Source organism: Carassius gibelio, chromosome A19, assembly GCF_023724105.1.
Source record: "Carassius gibelio isolate Cgi1373 ecotype wild population from Czech Republic chromosome A19, carGib1.2-hapl.c, whole genome shotgun sequence".
In the NCBI taxonomy this organism is placed as follows: domain Eukaryota; kingdom Metazoa; phylum Chordata; class Actinopteri; order Cypriniformes; family Cyprinidae; genus Carassius; species Carassius gibelio.
Window position 1 is genome coordinate 24513413 of NC_068389.1, and position 23967 is coordinate 24537379.

Sequence of the window (23967 nt, forward strand, 5' to 3'; positions counted from 1 at the left end):
AATTTTCTGTAAAGTTGCTTTGTAACGATTTGTTTTGTAAAAAGCGCTATACAAATAAACTTGAATTGAAAACACAGGGTATAACCACTTCCCCAAAATTTTGTAAAATACTTTTTGTACTTTTCTGTATTTTCCCCCCCAATAGGTTTGTGGTGTTCATGGTTCTTGTATTGCCTACAAAATGCTTGTATATTTCTTGTTTTGCTGGATTATTACCAAAATCATGGAATCAGTCTTTTTTAGAAAATGGTTTTCTTTCAATTAGCACAGGTTTTGTATTCCTTTTGGAAGTTATTGATCATAGTCATCATTTATCTGAATTTATGTACCTCAGCTTTTTAAGTGAACATTGCCAGCATTATTCACAAATAACACTTTTTTCACTCAAACACTAATGTGTATAAACTCAGATCAGTGAGGCCTATAATCACTCAAATCCAAAAAGAAATACAAAACCTGTGCTAACTGAAAGATAATCAGTTTACAAAAAGACAGAATTCAAGATTTGGTGATAGTATATTATTTTGGGAAATTTACAAATAGCTTTTAAAAGGTCAGACACAATACAAGGGCTAGATGTAAATGGCTGTTCTATCACTGCTTATTGTTTTAACTGAACATTTGGTTTATTCTGGCTCATATTTGAGGTCTTGCTATTATAGTATTACTCACAAATGCTAAAATATTTGTTTTCCTAAATTAGAATGGGTCTAATCTTCTGAAAATATTATGACTTGCCACAGATGGAGCTCATAATTAATTATATCCAGAAAAGGCTGTGGGATACACGCAACTGCAGAACTTTGAATATGTGCCATGTAATGGTTTATGGTTATGTAATCATTGCACATTTGGTCTGCTGTAAAACTAAACAAGCTGCAGATATGCAAATTCATTATAATGAAATGTCATACCAAATGCTAGTGTGTATTTTTATTTTTTTAACGGGTCCCAAAATGCATATAATGAAGTTGGTTCATGAATATCCAGAGGTAGAAGACCTGGACAAAGAAGCTTAAACATTTGTAAAACATTCAGTATTTAATTTCCATTCATATAACTTCCATTTGTGTTTTTTCACAGTTTGAAAGACTTTGTTGTTAAAATGTTGAAAAGATCAAATAAGATTATTGAATAAGTTGGTGTGTCCAAACTTTGACTCTTCTAGTGAATATTTTATCGTAGGTTTACATGTTCTTTACAGACATCAAAGTCCCAGAAAAATGCATACGCAATATAACACAACAATGTATGCAACCAGGACAGTACATGAAACTGCAAATTCAGTGTACATAAATAACAAACCAAATGGTTTTGGCTATTAAATATTGTAATAAAAAAAAATTATTAATGTATAACTTTTAAAACATGTGACACTTAAAACTGAATGTAAGCTGGTGTGGTTTTATTGCATTCATGTACTATAGCAAAAACAGCAGCGTTTAATTATGTTTTAAACCAGCTTACGAAACCACTAGACTAGACGAAACAAGCATTTGTGTACTTAAAGGTATAGTTAACCCGAAAATTTACATTTTGTCATGATTTACTCACCCTCATGTCATTTGAAACATGTATGGGTTCACGTAAAAAAAAAAGAATAATGTTAGTACGGAAAAAAATACTATGGATGTCAATGGCTACTGAATGTTGCATTACTAACATTCTTCAAAATATCATCTTTTATGTTCTGCAGAAGAAAAAAATCCATACAGGTTTCGAACAACATAAGAGTGAATAAATAATGACAGAATTTTCATTCAGGGATAAACTATCCCTTTAAGTTCGGCTGAAACCTTTTGGGTACTAAAATACATTCCTTGTGGCAACTAGCCCCTCTCGACCCTAGTACTAGTTTTACAGTGTACGTAAAATAATACCGTAGTAAAACATGGTGGTACCATCGTACTCTTTGGTTTGTGGTATTTCCAGTGTTTGGACAGAAAGTTGCAGACACTGTCTATTGTCTACCCAAATACTGGAAACAATCAACGCAAACATCTGTTTTGTGATTAGGTCCACGGTGCATCACACAATGCTTAGTTCCAACGCAAACACACGGGAGAATGAGCGCAGAATGACGCGGTGGAGCACGTCCGCAGCGCTTCATCCCCGTTCAGCCCGCAGCAGGAAGTGTGCTGAATACACCGAGAAAAAGACGGTGGAGCCGCCCGCTGAAGAAAAAAAAAAAGAGTTAAAAAACAATCATGGCGAGCGACTGAACATGCCATTTATCCTCTGCGCAATCAAAAAGAACACAAACCCTCATCCCTGATCATTGTGCACGTCTGTAAGTCGGGTAAGTTGTTGCAGCTTGTAGGTGTTTGTTTAATTCCACACAATGGCCACATTCATTGAATCAGAGCTCGCGAGCCTCCCGATCTTTGTGTCGCTAGGTAGCTAGCCGATTAGCACTGACCTTACTGCCAAGCAGAAACCATTTCACACTATACATATATCGATCCAGACAGTTTTTGTGGCTATTATTTATCTACACGACTATTTGACGACATCAGAATGGTTTATTTAGTTTGTTTTGCTCTCGCTTTCAGCACTAGTATCGTGAGGGGAGGCTAGCGCGTTAGCTGCGGGGGGGTTATCGCTTGTCAGACAGAGCGACACATTAAAATAATCGATGCGATCGCGGTCGAGCCCTGGCTGTTTTTCGCGCATTCGAGCCCACACATGGGGTAGACCAAAAATGAGTGCGAATATTCCGTCCAAAGCGAAATTAATCGCTTTTTTCTGGCCTCGCACTCAATTAGACTGCGATAGCCCACCAGCTAATATTTGCACACCGCGACTAGCATCCCGTGAAAAACATACGGGTCGCGGTCTCCCTCACAACGATGTACACACACGTTATTAGCTAGTAGAAATGAACACATATCGAGCCTAACTGAATAAACTGTGTTAATGGTCTTGATTCGGGGCTTATTTGGTGAGTCTAAGGAGTGAAAATGACACGGGATGTCGGGCATCTGCATCTGCTTTTGTCTGGATAAAAAGCGGGTGTGGGAGCGTCAGGCCAAGGTCATAGCGAGGCGTTAATCGCTTACATTTTATATAAAACTGGTTTTTGTTCCAGTAGACGAAAATTATTGGTATTGTTGAGGGTCTACAGAAGTGTTGGGCCCACCCCTTTGTATCTTTGTGAGCTGCGCCATTGGGAAATAACAAAAAAATAATGCATTACATATTTTACCTGTACCAATGTTTTGGGGTGTCATATATACATACATGTATGGCTTAATAATAGCAGAGTTGCTACAAATGATTATTTGTGTTTTAATTAGCCCATGTGTTTTACCACTAGCTAGTTATATTTTAGTTTTTAAGAGGACTTAATGTGGGAATTTTACATGTTTACATATATATATTTATTGTTTCAGTCAGGGCTGGATAAGTAAAGGAAATGAAAATAATAAATATCAAGGCAATCGCCTTATTAACTATATATTTTTCTAGCTGGACAATAACTATATACATATTATCAACCTGTTTAAGCTTCATAGCATGCTATAATGTCGAGAGGTCATTTAACATATTTAGATTAAAGGAGAAAATGAAAGACAGGTTGTTATAAATGTACATTGGCACGTTTAGGTGTTTTACCTTTCACGTGGCCTCTAGTCTATATTTTAGTTTTTACCTTTAGTTTTCATAAGAGAACTGAATGTCTACTGATCCCTTGGACGTCAGTGAATAGCACTTTCCAGGTTCATAAAGAAAAAAAAGGAAATGTTTATAGTAAATTAATTTCCTTGTTACAATCTGCTCATATGGATATTTCTTTCGTGTGAATTAAAGCTTTATTTGCAAGCCATTGTGATGTTTGATTTGCAAAGCTGTTGTTTCTTTTTTTAACATTTTTAACTGAAAATTGTCTTAATGATTCCTCACGAATACCTGGGAATATTATAGAAAAGTCTTAGTCAAAACAATCAAGTTTATCTCTGGTTATGCAGTGTAAAGTGTGACTTACATTTAAAGACTAAAACAATAATAAAAAGAAAAAAAATCATTACCATATTTTTGTGATGTGTTACCATATTAATGACATACATTTTTGGCCTTTACAATGATAAATCAGTTGTTAAAGTTCCAAGTAAATATCAGATGTGTCATATATCATTAAGTAGTACCATGATATTACCATCTATACAATCACTATACCACAATTTTTATATTATTTGACTGCAACATGTTCTAGTACTGCTTGTACCAACCTTCAAATGAGCAAACATGGTGGAAGTAGTCTATTTGTATATTATTACATTCATTATATTCTGTAAATCTGGACCCATCTGGCATTTTGCATTATGGATTTTGACAGCGCTGATGAGCTAAAGCATCCAGATGGTCTTGAGTCAGAGACCACTGGTCAGGTTATATACCCTAAGGGTATGCAATCTTAATTCAGATCACAGATGCTGTGAGACTAAATTCATTCCACATACAGCAGACTGTGTTATGCATGAATGATGATCACATCATAAACACTTCACATAATCTGTATTGCAACTTGTAGCACAAAATGTACTTGCAAATATAAGAAACAGTGAAACTACAGTATCTTTGTGAATTTAGAAACTTTAGGCTAAATGGAACTTACATAGCCTTAAAGCATAATTTTTTTTCATTGTACATTTCATTTTTTCATTTGATATATATTACGCCTATAATTACAGTAATACTCGCCTTGGTACCAGACTTACCTGATCATCATGAATAGATTAAATAACAGTTATAATTTAGTAGCTTGAAATATTTTTTTGAAATGACATAACATAGCCATGTAAGATGCATACAATATTAAATTTTGTAAAGTAACTTGGTGATCTACAAATACAGGCTGATTCAGAGCTACAATGAAACCATATAACTCATGCAAAGTAATATGATGCGTTATAAAGTATTTTTCTTCAAACCTTGTTGCAGCTCTAAACAAGATTGTTCTTGCTTTACTGGCCTTTCTTTTGCTGCCAAATCACTTCAAATGGGAAAAGTTTTTGATATCAGTCACACATCGTCTGAACACTGGGTTATTGTTGAGGTGGCTCTATTGAAGTTGTTGTACTGACAGCAAATTAAAGGGATAGATCACCCAAAGAAGAAAATTCTGTCATTGATTACTTAATTACTAATTTGTGTTCCAATAATGAACGGAGGTCTTACGGGTTTGGAATGACATGATAGTGAGTAATTAATGACAGAATTTTCATTTTTGATGAACTAACCCTTTAAAGCCATACAACAGGACTGAGAGAGAGAGGCAGGAAAATAACCCAGCTGAGCTTTCTAGTGTTTCAGTTTTCTGATGGCCATTGTGTGGAAAAAGAGCACCGTTTCTTTCATCCCAGTTGTGCAGTAAGATGAATTGTTCCCCAGTGGGGACTAAATGAATGGAATTTGTGGTCATGCATTTTATTTAGTTCTCTTAAAGTAAATTCCACTTGAATAGTGCTGTGATTTACATTTTAGCATGAATGGGAAAAGTTGTGGCACTTATTTTGAACTGTTGCCAAACACACTGAACACTTTTATTGAGCTCCAGCTACAAAGATTTGGATCAGGCTGGTTCTGTTTTTAGATTGGAGCATAAGTTGCTAAAGTAACCAAGTTTCACTTGCTTTAGTGATGCCCATAGCAGTGAGTTTAAGGAAATGATTTTATAGTACAGAAAATAAGACCTCTTTTAACCTCATTGAAATTGTAAAAAAAATAAATAAAGTGGACTAGTTTGGAGAGTAACTGTCAGTATTAAAATTGGGTTCATCAGGTTCACAAAAAATATAAAATTTGGAAATGAAATATAATCTTGGATCTGATGTGCTGCCAAAACCTCATCGCATATGTGGCTTTAAAATAAAAAGATTTCCTTATAAATCAACTAGCATGCCATATAATGTATCAAGGAGTACATTATCTGTAGTTTTGAAACTGAACATGAATGTGGTATTGGGAGTTTCTTATTTTGGCAGACTAGCTAGAGCTCCCCAGGAATGACAAGGCAATGTTGTTTTGGTAACCTTGGTTGTTTTTAGGAGTTTGTATACTTTTTGTTGTATCAAGGTGCAGATAGTTATCTTCACAGTTTGCTTTCTCATTCGTAGTCATTGCATTGCATTGCTGCACGTTTACATTAAGTTTAATTCTGCTGAGTTTTGTTGCATTGTATAAGTAGACTTAAATTGACAGCTAGTATTGATGATGCATGATTTCTGGTTGCTTGTTGTTGCAAATTGCTCACTTCAGCTGTCAAAGTAGCTTTTCCAGTGATATTCAATCAATGAAATTCTTTATTAAACAAAGTATCTGTTAATCAATTTTGCCTAGAGTTATTTTGACCCAAACTTTGTGTTTATGAAAGTGCTTTGGCTTATTGATGTTTTTACTTTTTAGTCTAGCATAAAATGCTTGCATGATCAGCATTTCTACTGGGTTGTAGAAAAAATAAAGATGAAACCTATTTTGCTTCAGTTCAGTTAGTATAAAAGATTTACTAGTGTTATTTAAAATTACTGCATGTTTCTAGTGACTGCATTTCACTGAGGCTGCAATAACCTTAATATGATATATTTAGATTACATTTTGCAAAATTCTTGATCATCTAGGTGTTCACTAACAAAATAACTGATAATACATATTCTTTCATCATTTTAGGCCTTTCCCCATATGTATTACAGATAATCTCTTATTGACTTATACTTGGTAAAGCTTTGCTTATGCTGTTTTTTTTGTGCCTGAGTAAACAAAGACAGCAGAGTTATCAGCCATGCTCAGTACAGTTGACCTCAACATGCAGGTACACAAAGCTGGCTCATTTTCAGCTGCTTTGAACCTGTGCATCTGTCATATGACCTAAATGTGAGATCAAATGTGTCAAAGCTGACATCACATAATGTGGCCACATATCTAAATCAGAATACATGGTTTTTGTCAAAGGCTCCTGATTACTCTTAATGGACAGCTTTAAGAACTTGTTTTGCTTGTTACACATTCAATTTGAGGATGTTTTAAACTAGCAATTAGATTAGTAACCTCTTTTCGTCACTTGAGTGTATTTTTTTTTCATAAGTGCATTAAAATGGTGAATATAGATACATATAGTTAAATTGATTTTGTTTCTTTTTGTATTTTCTCAGCTTTCCTCGGATGCCCCACAACTGTCCAGACCCTCTCTGAACTGCTGCGATCGAGTGGAATTGAAAGGCTGATTGGAGAGAATATCTGTCACCCAGGTAAAATGGCTGATACTACAGAAGCAGAGAGCTGAACATCACACATTGCTCCCTTTTCTTCTTTGTTCGAGGATCATTTTATGTGGACATTTCCCCCTTCCATTTCAATTTTTTCATCATGGCTATGCATGATATGAATCGTGCCAAGGGTATCCCTTGCAAAGAATGCGACATCATTTGCCCAAGTACACCTAGCCTCCTGGAGCACATGAAAGCACACTATCATCAAGAAGAGAATGGCAGATTTGAATGTGAGCAGTGTGGACGCATTTTTAAGCATGCCAGTAGCTTGGCTTCTCACAAAAAAACTCATGAGATGGGCTCCTTCCAGTGCCCGGTCTGCACCAGAACATTGCCCAATGCAGTGGCACTAAAAAACCACCTGCGCATCCATACCCTGTCTCCAGGTGCTCAAGCTGAAGAGGAAAACGATGACAACGCTGATGAAGACAGGGATTATAATCTAGCACAAAATCTGTCTGATGCAGCTTTCAGAAGTCACATAAACAATAGTGGAATGATGCCTGGTCATGACCATGACAAACAAAAATCTCCAGGATCTGAAGATGCCTGGGACAGACCATTCAAATGTGACCAATGTGACAGAACATATCGTCATCATGGCAGCTTGGTAAACCATAAGAAGTCTCATCAAGAGGGGACGTTTAAGTGCAATGTCTGTTACAAACAGTTCAGTAATCTTGCAGCTCTTAATGCTCACGAACGCACTCATTCAAAATTTAAGCCCCCTGGAATGTCCATGGGGGTCCTTGTGCATGAAGCACCATCTGACCCTCGCCCCCTTGGCCCCCAGAATGATGACATGGCACCCAGCTTTTGCCATCTTTGTCAAGTTGCTTTGCCTAATAAGAATGACTTTCAAGAGCACCTTTTGTTACATAATGCTGCATCATCTTCGTTGGGGTTAACACGTAGTTTCCCATCGATAGTACCTCATAATCTTAGTTCTGTTCGCTCTTCAGCTGTGAATCCTTATACACCTGCTCTAGGTGACTCTCTTCCACTGCCTCCATTACCCGACAAGCGATATGATCCAATGCTAGGCCCTACTGTTAATAACTCCATATATACCTGTGCATATTGTGGAGTGGGACATCCTAACTTAGAGAGTCTCAAAATTCATTATCTTACCCATGAACCTCACACCTCAACACATGATGGCCCTACTATTTTAAATTCTGATGGACTGGCTTCAAACTCTCAACCATCAATATCTTCATCCAATGGTCAGACAAGGTCTCAGGCACAGAATGTAGCCATTGATGATGCTGAACGCAGATTTAAGTGTCAAGAGTGTGGGAAAAGCTATCGACATGCTGGGAGTCTAGTTAATCATAAACGCTCCCATCAAACTGGTCATTATCAGTGCACTGTTTGCTGTAAGCAGTATCCACACTTAGCAGCACTTCATAGCCACCTCCGTAGTCACAAAACCCGTCCAAATTCACAGTCGATGGATACAGAGGGAGATTGGCTTTCCTCTGAGCCACTGACAGGGCTAGACTCTCAACAAGGCTTTGGACATTCTCAGGATCAGGAACGTGGTACAACAACACCAATTTCACTGCACGGTAATCTTGGTGATGCAGCACATTTTGTCCCAGACGGTTCCCATAACAGTGGCCTGGATTCACTGGAATTCCATGACCGATTCGCTGGCTCTCTTACCCAAAGCAGTTCTGGTCACTCACCTCTTCCACAAAACCACCGTCAAGCAAACAGTGTCAACCAAGGTGGTATGACCAATGGCTACATGGGTAACATGACCTACCATAGTCCTGGTGGTGCCTCCTTACCACCAGGCAGTGCCAGCCTCAAAGAAAGTACTCGTCAGAGAGGTAGTCATGACCAAATGCAATTTGGTGGTGTCCAGGACAACTCCCAGGGCAACAGTAAGAGAATGGATAACAAAGACGATGATGACGATGGAGAGGTTTATCAGTGCACAGTCTGTGGAAACCATTACGCCAGCCTGAGGGCACTTCGAAGCCACTTACGAAGCCATGGGGTTAACCAAGGGGCAGGACCCTCCTCTGCCCTCTCTCCAATAGGTGAGCAAGAGTGGAGGAGGAGACAAGAAGGTAGTAGCATAATTGCCCAGAGCTTCAGCAGAAAACAGGACTTGCTTAACCACGAGCTAGTTCATGGACATCCAGATGGATCTACACAGGGCTTAGGTGGCATTAACTCTAGTTCTAATGGCAAAATGGATGGAAGGAACCACATTTGCGTTGACTGTGGCATGTTCTTTGCAGATCGCCATCAGCTGATCACTCACCTGTGTCCAGGCAAGGCAAGAGTTGGGGCATTGAACAAGGGTATGAATGGAGCTAAAGGGATGACTGGTGGTGCAGGTACCAGTGGCAGTGGGGGCCCTGTTGACCCAAGGCAGATGCCAGACTCTGATGATCGGCCCCACAGGTGTGACCAGTGTGGAAGGAGTTACAGACACCCCTGCTCCCTGCTCAACCATAAGAAATCTCACAAGACTGGGGTCTTCCGCTGCCTTGTCTGCCAAAAACGCTACTACAACCTACTGGCTCTCAAGAACCACCAGAGGACTCATTTTGACTTAAAGAGGTTAGCCAGCATTGCATGTGCCCTATTATACTCTTATCTGTTTAGTTCTCTTTGCATACTTTGAATGCTTATGTATTATCATGAGTTCCCCACTCATGTGATTACCCAGGTCATCACTGAATGAATAGATTTTAATGGAATTTTGAGTGTCAAGGCAGTGTGCACTGGTGTTTTTTTTCCTTTAGAGAAGATGAGGGCAACAAACATACTGATACTGATATACACACAAACACGCAGTTGAGTCTGAATTTCATAACGTCTGTACCCCATTTGAGCATTGTGTAGTCATCCTTGTATTTGTAAGGGGACCTTCCCTTTTTCTGATTCTTCCTTTTTTTTAGAAGAGCATTTTAACACTGCTTTCTTATCTGTTGGTTTTTGTGTGTTTTGTCTCTTCACAGGCACAAGTGTGAGGAGTGTGGGAAAGCCTTCAAGATTCAGAAGCAGTTGATAAATCATCTACGGCTACACGAAGAGCACAGAGCAAAGACTGGAGTTCGAGACCAACGGGTTCAAAGCATGTCTCATCCTAATGGTGCCCGCTATGAGGGGGGCCCATCGCAGCTCCAAGCTATGAGGATGGGTGACCCCAAAATTCAGAATCCTCCTGTGAACACCAATTATGGTCAGCCTCAAGGTTTCAAGAAACCATATGCAGGGGCTAGGGCCCAGCAAGTTGATGACGGGAGCGGTCGCCGCCCCTTTGCTTGTGATCAGTGTGGACGTACTTACCGTCATGCTGGGAGTCTGGCCAATCATAAGAACCTACATAAGATTGGTGAATACCACTGCAACGTGTGCAACTCCACTTATCCAAATCGACTGGCAATGAAGAACCACCTCAGAATGCATTTCGCTCTTAAGAAATATTCCTGCTCTGACTGTGGCAGGGGCTTCAGGAACCAGAGGCAGCTTGAAACACATACCAGCAACCAGCTCTGCAAAGATCTTCCTGGTCCCCTTCCTGGTCCCAGCATGCAGACGGCCCCTCCTCCAACTGAATATGAATGTGATGGGTGCTCTCAAGTCTTTAATACAACCACAGATCTGGCCTCGCATAACTGCAGTGCCCAGCTTCCTTCTTCCTCTGCCTCCCTCAACAGCTCCAACATGAGCATGGAGACAGGTGACCTGGGGTCTCCAGAGCGTGAAGAACGCCCATTTACCTGTGACCTTTGTGGCTGCTCTTACAAGCATGCTAGCAGTCTGCTGAACCACAAAAATACACACAAAATTGGCAACTTCAGCTGCTCATATTGTGACAAGCCGTACACCAACTATATGGCCCTGCGCAATCACATGCGAATCCACACGCAGAAGAAGCGGCATATCTGCTCAACCTGTGGCAAGGCTTTCCGGCTGGCCCGCTTCCTTCGGAACCACCAGAGAGTCCACGAGGAGGGCCACACCCGTTTCGGCTGCCCCACCTGCGGGAAGAGCTTCCAGGGTCGTTCTGGGCTGGCCAGGCACCGCTGCGGGGACAACCAGGTAGGCAAGGAGGGCATGAGGAAGGCCACTTCAAGCACAAGAGAGGGAGAGGAATACCGGTTCACGTGAGTTTGCGTCTGTTGTTCGTGATTTTTGAAGTGAACTAGTAAAGATCACAGGTTTCTACATGTCTATTACAGGTATATGATCTCCAATCCGGCTTCCTCGGGACCATACGTGTGCCAGAATTCGGATTTTTCTGAAGTTTGGACAGTATGATTAGTGGAGACCAGATAAGTTACCCCCCTTTGCTTTCAGTTAGCAATATGCACTAACTAGATTGTTAGGATGTCTTGATATAATGGGTAAATTTGGATGTACTTACTAGGTACATGTGTGTGTATTGTACCAAATCATTGATTCCCTCCCTAATTGATCTGATTGATAGTATTCTCGAATATATGGTTTAGTTTACTGTTGTTACCATTTGAACATCTGAACATTGAACATTTGCATAAGTACTCATACTGATCATCTTACATCAGCTGCTGTGCTTCCAGTAGAGTATATATTGATCTGGGCTCAACAGCATTTAGCAAACTTGATCCATTTATTAAATGCATGTTTACTAATTATATAGCTTTGTTGCTTTTAAGGTGACGAATAAAACTCCATTTGCTGTCAAGACAATATAAATATTGAGCAGAAATCGGTTTTAGAAATGTGCCAACATACTAACACACAACTACCATACTAACAAATTACAAATACAATGAACATTCATAAATTCGCATACTCTGAAAGAAAAAAACAAAACACATTCCTCCTTAGTGCTTGGAAAACAAGTTCACCACACTTGTTTTCCATATTTTATTCCCACCAGAATTTAGGTCAAATCCCAAAATCTTATTTGCTCTACAATGATGTGATCATTTTTATCTAATTCTATAGATGGTAACATTTTACCTGTTTATTTTTTTTATTTTTTTATTTATATAAATATAGAGTTTAAAAACAAACTGATGACAAGTTCTGATGACTAGGTCTGTCCTGTAAGCTGTTACAAAATTGTACATATACAATTAATATATTACCACAATAAATTATTTAGATTATTATATCACTGCCTTGATTTTAACATCAAACACAATTGGTTGATACTTTGACTTATAATTCATATTCAGTTTATTCACCTTACATGCCTTAATATGCAATGTTATTCAAGTAATCCTCTTCAAGCTGTGCCAGTTTTTTGAGTTTTGGCAGCTGGATTCAAGATCATATACCTGTATTTGTGTATCTGTCTATGCAGTTATCACTGAAGTCAGTTACATGTTGTCAGGTTACTTTCAGACTAATCTAGGTTACTAACTATTGAGGGGTTAAAAGGACAATGAGCAGTTAAGATTTACTTTTTCTCTCCTCTATGTCTTCACAGATGTGACCAGTGTGGCCGTTCTTACCGGCATGCCAGCTCGCTCCTTAATCACAAAAACACCCACACTGTTGGCATCTACCATTGTGCTGTGTGCCTCAAGACCTATTCCAACCTGCTTGCACTCAAGAACCATCGTCGCATCCATTCAGAAACTCGACGGCACCGCTGTCCAGAATGTGGCAAGGCTTTCCGTGTCTCCTCCCAACTACAAAATCACCGCCGTGTGCACCAAAAAGAGCGGGAGTTTACCTGCACTCTGTGCCAGCGGAACTTCCCTACCCAGGCTAGCTTCCGGCTCCACTTGGAAATGCAACATGGCCATACCCCAAAAACATCGCAACAGCCTGGGGTTTCGTCCAGTGGCTCTGATGTAGGTTGGAGCTCTGGGCTTGACCTTACACTGATGCAGGCCCAGGGACTTGATCCTAATGGGCTCCCAAAACTTAACCCATCACACCATGGCCCCAGTGGCAGCAGCTCATCTGGGAATCAACTACAGCAGCAACACCAGAGTCACAATGAGGCGGGGTGCAAGTCGCATGTTTGTGATCAGTGCGGCCGTCGTTACCGTCACGCCAGCTCGCTTCTAAATCACAAGAACAGCCACAAGATGGGCACTTATTTCTGCAACTCCTGTCAGAAGGAATTCTCCAACCTGATGGCACTCAAAAATCACAGACGCATCCACACAGAACCCAAGCGTTACCAGTGCCCAGACTGCGGCAAAGCTTTCCGTGTCTCCACTCAGCTCATCTGCCACCGCCGCATCCACACCAAGGAGAAGCCTTTCTCATGTCAGCAGTGTGATAAGCGCTTCTCAAGCAAATCCAATTTAAGACACCATCAGAAGGTCCACTGGAATAGTTCAGCACCTTCTTCTAGTCTGAACTTGGGCCCCAACTTCTTGGGTATGCCGTCTGGGCCCTTTTTATAGTGATTGGATCTGTAGGAGCAGAACTTTTTTTTTTTCTTCAGAGATTCATGCCAAGGCTTTTGGAGGTGCCAAAACCCCCATTCCTTTTATCCTCACTCATCTCTAGGTGCTTGAGGTGTGGCTGTGAGACATTTTTTGAACGAGTTGTTACTTGGGTTAAGAGAACTGTCCCTGCATGTACCCTGAAACATTGGATTAAACAACAGACTTGTTACATCACATAATGACTGTTAGTTTTAGGTCATAGTGATATTTTCCCCACCCTTTCTCTCATCCTAAACACCACAGGTGACCTTACTTGCATTTTCATAGTTCCCTTTGGGGGTGGGGACATTGAAGTCCACTGCCTTCATTTCTGATACCAGCCTTTCGAAGAAGTGCAAACTAGCTGGCGTCTTGTTTTAATTTTTGAAAACGAATTGCTTTCAGATGAGACATTTCCATATATATTGTGTATTAAACAGCACATTTTCCACCATGGTACTGTTAGATCATTATTGTTTATGTGATGTCACAATGGGCAGGTTACATTATAGTGACTTTAGGTTCAAAATGGACACGTAACCCCATGTTCAGGGTAACAGCTAAGTAAAAAAAAAAAAAGCATTTGAAAATCATACATTTCATCCCATGCCCAGCTACCCCTTTGATTGAGAGTCTTAAATGCATTCTCAATTTTCAATCCTAGACGATACAAAGAAAACACATTGACTGTCCGATGAATTCCTAGAAGTGTCGAGCAACTTGTATGTTTAACAAGTAGAAGTAACTATGTTTAACAGTGTATAGAGCGTATTTGAAACATCCTCAAGTTAGTGGGGCAACACATTTATGTGTTGTGTAGGACTGTCAACGTTTTTTTTGTATTCCTCCCCATTTCTGTTGATGTTCTAACTTTTCTAACTTGTGTGGTCCTTGCAACACGAAAATGAGCTTCAGACCTTATTATTCAGCAGATGACAGCATTGTGCTTATTGGGTTTATTTCTTAGTGGCATCATTCACTTGTCCCCCCTTTCATTTTATGATGTTGCTCAGAACCCATATTTTAAAACTGCATTAATTTGCTGGTGTATAGAAATGATAGGTTGTGCTATGAAAAAAAAAATGGGAGAAAAGCGAAAGTGAAAAAAATGTATATTGATAGGCTTGTAATGGCATTTGGTTTTACCTTGTATTGTATTGTATCTCTGACTGTATTATTTACAGGAAAACTTTTATAAAAGATCACTGTAGTATGCATTTTATTTATATTAACACTTGTAACTGAAAACGCTAGTTTTAGAGCTCCCAGTTTTAGGATTTCTTGTTTCAACCCCTCCATCGGACATGGAGTCAGGAATGGCAGGACTCCTAAAGAACACTTGTTATAGTGACTGTATTCTCTTCTTTTGTTGCCATTATTTGTTATGCTTTTAAACGAATATTTCTGTCCCTTGTGCAATAAACAGGGAACTGTAATAATTTGTGTTTTGATTGCAGCACAATGAGTATAAACGTATCACTGTATTATTATTCCCTTTCTCACGTGATGTCATGACTGCCCCCCCACGCTCATGTCAAGATTGGATGTGACTGTTAACACGTTAACACGTAAAGGAATGATTTTGTGATCATTACAATCAGCAAGGCAATCTTATTTTAACACCATGTTAACCCATGTATTTATTTTATCTTTTTTATTTAATTGTATTTTACTATTTTGAGCTTGTTTATAACCTGTATTACCTGGGAGCACTGGTGCTAAGTCAGTCTATTTTTAGTGAAAATGAAGTTGTATTTGCTATGATCAAAGCACGGGAAGATTATATATTTATGTACCTATAGCCTTGCAAATTTTACACAATTGGACAATTAGAAAAGGAAAATCTTCCCAGGTGGACAGCTGCTACTTTAGCAAAGACTGATTCCAAATATAAATTATACAATTTTAATATTTAATAGTGTGACTATACTTTTTTTAATTCCATTTTGATAATGTCGTAACAGAACATGTTTGAACTATAATTTCAATGCTCTCAAATAATAAAAATAAATAGATGAAAAATTAATGTAACCGTGTGAAAGTTTGACAATCATGGTTGGTGTGACTATCCACCATCTGGATCCAATATCATTGTGTCCTTGATAAAGTCTGTTTATTAGGAATGTTCCCATTCATGGATTTTAGAATTTTTAATGCACCTGAAAGCTGGGAAGTGGTCAGTAAGATCTTAGTTGAGTAATCAAGTAAGAACACAACAAATTCCTTATTGTTACTTCTAGTTAAAACCAAATATGATTTTGCTCCTGTTTTACAGTACCATGCCTCCTTGTTCAGACTCATCACCAAGATGATCTCTTATTTATTCTAGGTACCCTTCTTCCCACTTTTGATAAATACACAATTATATAATTTTTCTATGAACTATATTTCCGTAATATTTTTTTTCTTTTCTTTTTTTTATTGATAAACTAAATAATAGTGACTTTTTTGTTTGTTTTAGTCAGTGGTTTCCCTCTACATTTAGCAGATTTTTAATTAGTTTGTATTGGGCGTGTTTCTCTATTTTTAAGAGTTTAAACAAGAAAGTGGGCATGGCGGGATGGGTGTAACTGGGACATGTCCTAGGTCGGACTAGAACCTACGTCCTTGTGAGCAGACTGTTCTTACATGTCCTTGAACAAACAAACGAGTATGGCACTATTTATAGCTATCAGTCCAGAACCAGAGCAGAAAATGCAAAGACTTTTAATTAAATAACAAAACAAGTCGGATAAACGTATCACAGATCATTTAAGTAAGTAAGTAACTCATTAAATGGAACAATCAGCAGCTGTGTTCACATGGGCAATTGTGCATTCGTGATGAGTAATGCAGTGACAGCGACCACTACAGGCGCACCAGGGAATTGCCACGCGTGACATCAGCGACGGGAAGAAAAGCGCGCCATTCTAACTTACCTCAAGTAGCAGATCCCAAAACCCGCATATCGCAAAGGTAACTATATATAAAAAAAAATCTTTATACGGTTATACAAGACTACCTTGGTCATATGAGCTAATTTACCATTTGAAAATGTAAGATTAACATTCATCCTGAAGCAATTGTTCACTTCATAATTAAAACCATGTCGTTATTCACTCACCGTCATGTTCTTTCAAACAAGTGACCGTCATGTTCTTTCAAATCAAGAACCCTTAAAAGTTGACAGTTCATTGTGAGACAACGTCTGTAAACGTTTCATAAAATTACTCCATATGATTTAAGCATTGGATCTTAAATAATTTGTGTAAGGAACCGACTAAAACGAAGCAATTGTTTACTGATAATTTTGTCCTCAAACAGAGGCTCAGGTCCAGAAATAACGAACTTACGTCATTGACGTCGGATCGTCTGAGGTGATCGGAAAAGGTTGATTTGAGGTCTTGGAGTGTGTCCACTAGATGGTGAAAGATCCTTTAGGTAAGTTTTCGTATTCAGTCATGTTACTTTTAAGTTTGGCAAATGCCCTGAAACCAGTTAAGTTATTAAGCAGTCTAGACATGTTTCATTCATTTGATTTCAAAGCAATGCTTCAGTTGCTTGAGAGCAAGAGAATGCAGTTATTTGCAGCATCTTAATTCAATTTCAAATGAGGTATTTCCACACAAGACCCATGTGGGTACAGTGTATTGAAGTCCATAGTCTTTGAATACATGCAATTTTATTGACAACTTATACCTGTTTTGAGGCTGCTAAGTAAACATTTTGGGTCCAAAAATACCTTCCTGAAAAGTGTCAAAGCTGTGTGGTGAAAATGAAATGCATTATTGAGGGTGTTTTTACACCTATAAAAATCACACGAGTAATTCATGTTTGGACTGAATTGGGAGTAATATGCCTAAATCTCAGCATAAAAGATTATCATACAAAGCTTGCAGCTCAAACAGCATGAGTGGCTGAATTATTTTTAAATGAAAATTCACTGACTGTTGCTTAGCAACTGGAAAACCAGCCCTTCATACCTGCCAAGTTTGGCAAGTTTTTACTGCAATGACTAAATTAATTAATTTAAAATAATGATAAACACTTGTTGGACTTGCACAGATCCCAGGGCATCTTCTGCTGCAATCAATAACAACATAATTGAGCAAAACCCCATTATCTTTCTAAATAACGTTATCTACTTTCCGAAGGGGTCTGGGGTCAATGTGGCTGGTTTAATAGTTAATTGAAAGTGTGTCCAACGCTTTACAGTGAATAAAACTGTATCTTTAGCACCATTTGTTTTGCAATTAGTTTACTAAATGACATTTGAGTTACAATTATCAGGACATCTTATTTCATGAACTGATTCAGATAAAACTTTTGTCACACAATTCACAAATAATAGTATATTTTGTATATAATTAAGGTGAGGATCAAACCTGATACTGTTACAACAGTGGCCGTCCTGAGCCGTTTTCAGGATCAAAATCTCTTTATTGGTTTAATTTAGTTTTTATGTCAGATGGAATGCCAGCAGGCAGGACTTGAAACTCCAACTGTTTATATTTCACCTAAAAAGTTGGCAAAAACATCTAATTCCTTAATGACGATGCACCAGGCAGTGCAATGTAAAAATTAGCTTGATAAACAGTGTCAGTATACATGCTCAATGCATATACAAGCTCAAAATTAATGACACCCCCCAACCCTGCCCATGATTTGAGAAAGGAATAAAAGTAGGGAAGACGACTACAGCAGTTGTACACTGGACAATCGTTTTTTTCTTTATTTTTTTTTTTGTTTCAGTTCATAATATCTGTTTGTTGGGGTTTTTCTTTTTTTCATTTTAACTTTAAATTAAATTTTGACACACTTATAAAAGACATCTGCATAGAGTTCTCATCTTAAAGATCCATGGAGGAGAGAGAGAGAAAGAGAGAGAGAGAGAGAGAGAAAGAGAGAGAGATTTTAAGAGAAGGGAGGAAGATAGCAAAGGGTTTTTCGGGGAGGAGAAGGATACTGGTACGCCACACTAACCAAACAGAACAGCAAACAGTATTACAAGAGAGAGGGGGAGAGAGGAACAGTTATGTTGTTTGTTTGTATCTTTTTCCTTTTTTTACAATACAGTACACACATACACACACAGAAAATAAAAGACAGAGGTTGCAATTCCAGTCAAAGTTGCAGAAATCGATTTAATTCCTTCCTTTCCATCCTTGGTGCCCATCTCATTGTGGTTTCTGCCCTGATTGCACTTTCAACTTAGATCCTAGTTGGGCTAGAAGATGTTTGGCGACAAGTAAAACGATGGCTGGAACCATGAATAGTGGATCTTTGTTTCCCTCAACTCCCACAATAATATTGAAGTCGGCATTCTGCAGTGCTTTCAAATGCATGTGTGAAAAGCCCTTTTCTTTGTATTGCACAGATGAGTGTTTTTCTGTTTGCTTCAAGCAAGAAAATGCCCAATCCCAAGAACTGTGCTCTTCGTATAAGAGCAGAGCTCACCCCGCATTACGGTTAACTAGAGCTTTTGAGTTTAAGCCATGCTACACTTTACACCCGCAATGTATTTTAATCAACACTGATTAAGAAAGCATCCAAACATGCATCACGAAATGCACAAAAATGGCACTGATTGTTTTCTAAATTTGCCACTGCCAATGTGGTGGACCTCTGCTAAGAAAAGCGTTTTAAGTGCCTGGAAGCTACAGATGGTGTGTATTTGACCTGTAGACCTATCGATGGTGTACATGGAGGGAAGCACTGTTGTTGTTTTTTTTCGGTAACAGGTAATGGCTCTCTGAGGTAACGCAACATATTATTGTATTGAATCTGAAAAGTGTAAAGCGTTGTTCCTTTTCTTCATTATAAAGCACCCTTGACATCACTGAAAGCGTTGGATGCTGCTTTAAGACAAGCAAGAGGTCGGTCGACAGCAAAGTGCTGCGACCAGGGCAAAGAACAAGAAAATCAATCAACCTCACAACTTTGACAGGAACTATTTTAGTAGTTTTATACATGGACATGCAAGTCATTTTTTCTCTCTTTGAAATATTTACAATAATTACAAGACAAAGATTCAGTTCAGATCGACAAAACCGCGAGCATTCAATAGTACTACTAATAACACAACTTCTCGGGATTCTTTAAATCATTGTAGTTATATAATTCATCACATTTGATAATGGTATAATTCAGTTGTCATCCTTATCCAGTCATCTTCCAGTTCAAATTAGAATAGTGTTTTCATCACATCATTACAGGCCATTCTCTGTAATTGATGATCACTTTGCTGAAATCACAGTTTGAGCACAAACTGTTACCTCATTCTAAACCTAACACTGAAACAAGAATACTGGTATAAAGTTTAATGGGAATATACATCAAAGGAATGACACAAAAGGGGATGAAATTAAGGAGGAACATGGCTGGGGCTGTTGAGAAAAATCACGATCGCAGGTCTTGGGCGCTCATTAGCCGTGGATCGAGAAGTCGTATTGGTTAAAATAAAAGTCTTCGAGAGCTGCTAAAGTACATGTGGAAACTAAGCAGCGAGCGTTACAATCCACAAAGCAGTCTACATAGCAGCAGATGGCTCCGTTGATCATGGCGGGAGCATTCTAGTTTCGTCGTTTCTCCGCTCACTCACTATGTGGGTTGGGCGTAAGGGCTTTTTCTTCACCTGCAGTGATGAGGCACTCAACAACCCCAACCAAAAAGACTATGCAGTTAAGCTCTAAAAGGTACATAGTTTTTTTCTTAAATATATAGTAGTTTGTAATTTTCATTCATTTACAAAATGCCTTCTCAATGTGCTGTGTTATGCCAGTGCTGTCTGGTCATATCAGTGTCTGTGTAACGAACATCAATAAACACAGTGTTGAAAAATGAAATTAAGACAACTGAGAAAACTTTCATCCAGATCTGTGCCCGTGTTACTATACAGTTTTTTTTTAAATTATTATTATTTCATTTTCTTTTAACCAGAGCTGATCTAATGTCTACGTCTAATGTATTGCCAGCACAGAGGAAGCAAAGCAGGTGAGTTGAACAAGGGGGAAAATGATAACATGAACAGCATCATAAAAAAAAAAAAAAAAAAACCTTAAGATCCATACAACATTTGAACATCGTTGGGGGTATATTTGTTTTGTACGTAGCTGTTTTTAGAGAAAGTGCTTTAAAACGAACAAGCTTGTGTAGTATACATTATACACATTGTTCAGAATGAATATAAATAAATCAACCTTTTATATCAAGAACCTTGACGCTGAAATCGGCGGAACTGAAAACATAAATGTATACGCAAGAAAGTTCACAAGATTTAAGGGCAGGGAGAACTACACAATACAGTTGACTGTAACATTGTGCTCTGTACTCGCATTAATGCTTTGGCTTTTTAGGCTTATTACTTTTCTTAACATTTTAATGAAGTCGGCACAGAACTGGAGCGCTAGAGCTGCATACCATAGACCTGCAGACCAGAGAAGCCCCTTGTGCCCGAGGCCGGTGCGACCGAGGGCTCCAACAGCAGACGAGCACACACACACATACACACAAATGCTCATGCTCACATATACAGCAACGTGTACGTAAAAAAGGAAAAAATGCCAAAGGGACAGGGCACGCATACATGGCCTTTTGAGTTGCACAATTTGACACCGCAGCACACGACTCACAATAAAGAATAGTCTTACAAAATAATTCACATATCATCACCAGTTAAGCACAACAATCAAAACATCAGGGGAAGGGAAAATGAACAAGATGCGCAAAAATGATTCATACCCAGAGTGTTTCCAGAGGGCGAGGAGGGAGGAATACATAGTTTTACACTACGGATGTGATTTGGGAGCAAAATACCCTACAACAAACAGATTTTTGTATTCATGTGCACATCCACAGGGAACACATTCATGAGGACCACAGTAAAACTCCAGCATCGTCAGGGTCATGATGAAATAGGCAGCAGAACTATTAAATTAAGTCACCCCCCCCCCCCCCCCAAATCCAACCCTTAGAGAGTCATAATAAATCATCATAAAAAATAAAAAAAAACATTTACAAAACGGAAAAAGGTACAACCCAAAAAATGTGGCGGTATAAGACATTGTTTTCTTTGATTGTAAAGTGCACACATGATCGAGAGCCATGCAAACTAACAAAGCGAAAGTTGCATGCGTTAACAAATAAGGGCCTTCCAGCTATATCAGTCTACTAAAAAACAACACCGACATACATATTTACCTCATTTTACCATACATGTAAGTGATTCGACACTAAATACACATAAGTTTCAAAGAAAACATGCTGGACGTTACTGGAATGGTTAAAGCAAAATAGTCCCAGCCCTCTGCCTCAGGCTTTGTAAAAAGTGTACAGTATTTATTCCCAAAATCATTCCTGTTCCCTACTACTTTGCTTTGAGTAGGTAAAGGGGTGGCGAGACGGGGTAGGGGGGCTCCTGTTATATATTCTATGATAAGCAGTACATGGAAAATGAAGTCCATATTGAGAAAAGGAGTGCACGTTCAGAGTTGATACATGTCATGAATGTCATGAACATGAAGGTAAGGGCGTTCTAAGAGTGCAACAAATCTGAATAAAGCCCAGGGGGATTGTTGATTGAAAAAAAAAAAACAGAGCTAAAGTTTGGTTTTGAATTTTAGCCCTTGAATTTAAAACAAATAGTACATAATTAACCATACTTGCACTTTCAGTCTGCAAAGAAAAGGATGCGACGAGTTCATGATACAGCTGAAAAAAAATACAAATAATCTTTGGACAAAATCGAAGCGTCTTTTTCTAAGCTAGAGTTTTCTTTACATGCTTTCTTTCTCGGTCTTCAGAGCTATATTTGAGTTATTTCATATAGAGTTGTCTTAATTTTTATTCTGTGCATAATAAGCGTCCTGACCAACCATTAAAGTTTTTTCAATTGAACTGAAGAATGCCTCTACAGGTAAATATTTAATAAGATAGCTCATCAACGTCTGCACCGCTCTTATTCCCATTTTTTTCCAGATATGTAGAATTTAAGAATAAGGATCTAAAAGTGTCACTATCACTTCCCCGTATTCAATTTTATTAGTCTCTCTTCATTAACTAGCACCAAGGTGAAACGTCAAGCATACTCTCAAATCAATGCTTCAAAACCTAAACGGTCCTGTTCAAGTCTATTCTTTATATTATAATGTAAAATATATATGCATTTTATGAAACAAGGCAAATAAAAAAAAAGTGTAAAACTAACGTAAAATAAGAAATTAATTTCAGCAGAGCTAAACACCCTCCAAAAGATAATATTTAGGCTAGGCATTACTTCAAGTATTGACTTTTCAGTAAATGTTCCATATAAGAAATCTTCGGTGTAGATAAAAATATTTAGTCTCTTTTGTCTTTCAGAATCTTTCTATAGGTTTTCATGAATTAATTCAAAAAGCAGGGGCAAATCACTATCAAAACTGCATAGTTAAACAGTTTGCGCAATGCCACCCTTTCGATCCAAGTGTAGCTTTCTAAACGAGTTCAAATGAAATGTTCCTTCGCTGTCTACAGCAAATGAAGTAAAAACGAAATCATTTCCATGTACAAACTTGGTAATATCACTTCCTCTCACAATTCAAAATGTGTGCTGCTTAGTTCTTTGAATCTAGTTCGTTTACGGTTGCCTGCAGTAAAAGTATTAAGACAGAAATTTGGCTATGAGGTTGACGGTGCTTTAAAACTACAGCACTCCATAGGTAATGAGCTAATAATGTAATTAATGAGAGATTTCATCTGATTTCTGGCAACCACTTGGAATCTTAGGCCATTGAAATCAGACTAGAACTACTATCTATAACATCTATGCAGTCAGTTGGTTAGTATTTATAATGCTAGTGTGGTTTGCCAAACACCATGTTCTGCTCGAACATAAAACAATTAAGCAGTTGCTGGCACTGTCCTGGAAGCCCCCCACAAAATGAAAGCAACGCTGAAAAAAAATAACAAAAAATAAATATATATATATTATTCCTTTACAGGTAGTAACCCATGTGCTGCTTTATGTTCAATACATTTACATGTACAGTTTGTAAATATTATGTTTATTTGAACCCACTTTTGTATATATTTAAATCAGCTAGTACATAACATCTCCTTTTTTTTAATTTTTTGATTGTTTGATTTCTGAATATTCAATTTTTAACCCTACCCAGCCCCCGTTTTATGACAGTTTCCTTATTTAGTGTTTAAGTGGATAAAACACTCAGCTTTCCAAGTGTTTGTCTTTCTTCATATCGTTTAGAAGCCCAGGGTTCCTCCGATAGTGGACGCCAAAACCACTCCCAAAATTACACAGCAGATGATGATCATGATCTTCTTCT

At 38.4% G+C, this 23967-nt stretch overlaps 3 protein-coding genes and 1 long non-coding RNA gene across 8 annotated transcripts in view; 2 read left to right on the forward strand and 2 right to left on the reverse strand.

Moving 5' to 3' along the window:
• Window positions 1–1022: 1022 nt before the first annotated feature.
• LOC127934845 (uncharacterized) lies at window positions 1023–2986 on the reverse strand. The gene is made up of 2 exons (XR_008147913.1): window positions 2264–2986; window positions 1023–2174 (listed from the first exon to the last, which is right to left on the reverse strand). It is a non-coding gene; the product is annotated as an uncharacterized LOC127934845 (long non-coding RNA).
• Window positions 2112–15108, forward strand: LOC127935450 (zinc finger protein 646). Of its 5 annotated transcripts, none has more exons than XM_052533325.1 (5): window positions 2112–2299; window positions 7149–9845; window positions 10247–11398; window positions 11474–11563; window positions 12709–12850. In XM_052533325.1, the coding sequence occupies exons 2-4, from the start codon at window positions 7363–7365 to the stop codon at window positions 11550–11552; spliced, it is 3714 nt and encodes a 1237-aa protein (XP_052389285.1). In that variant the 5' UTR covers window positions 2112–2299; window positions 7149–7362; the 3' UTR covers window positions 11553–11563; window positions 12709–12850. The 5 variants fall into 5 exon arrangements, with proteins under 5 accessions (XP_052389285.1, XP_052389286.1, XP_052389281.1 ...); XM_052533324.1 differs by having other exon boundaries at window positions 2115–2299; window positions 11474–11566; window positions 12710–12858; XM_052533322.1 differs by lacking the exon at window positions 11474–11563 and having other exon boundaries at window positions 2128–2299; window positions 7149–9316; window positions 9521–9845; window positions 12712–15108.
• Window positions 15109–16459: 1351 nt separating this feature from the next.
• LOC127935466 (zinc finger and SCAN domain-containing protein 32) overlaps window positions 16460–23967 on the forward strand; it is a 69532-nt gene continuing 62024 nt past the window's right edge. The window contains exons 1-2 of the mRNA XM_052533356.1: window positions 16460–16624; window positions 16973–17089. Coding sequence (XP_052389316.1) covers window positions 17071–17089 — 19 coding nt within the window. The 5' untranslated portion in view covers window positions 16460–16624; window positions 16973–17070. The remainder of the gene's footprint in view (window positions 16625–16972; window positions 17090–23967) is intronic.
• The window catches only part of LOC127935483 (syntaxin-1B), a 44150-nt gene continuing 38535 nt past the window's right edge, over window positions 18353–23967 (reverse strand). Inside the window, exon 10 of the mRNA XM_052533393.1 lies at window positions 18353–23965. Within this exon, the coding sequence (XP_052389353.1) occupies window positions 23885–23965 (81 nt within the window). The 3' untranslated portion in view covers window positions 18353–23884. The remainder of the gene's footprint in view (window positions 23966–23967) is intronic.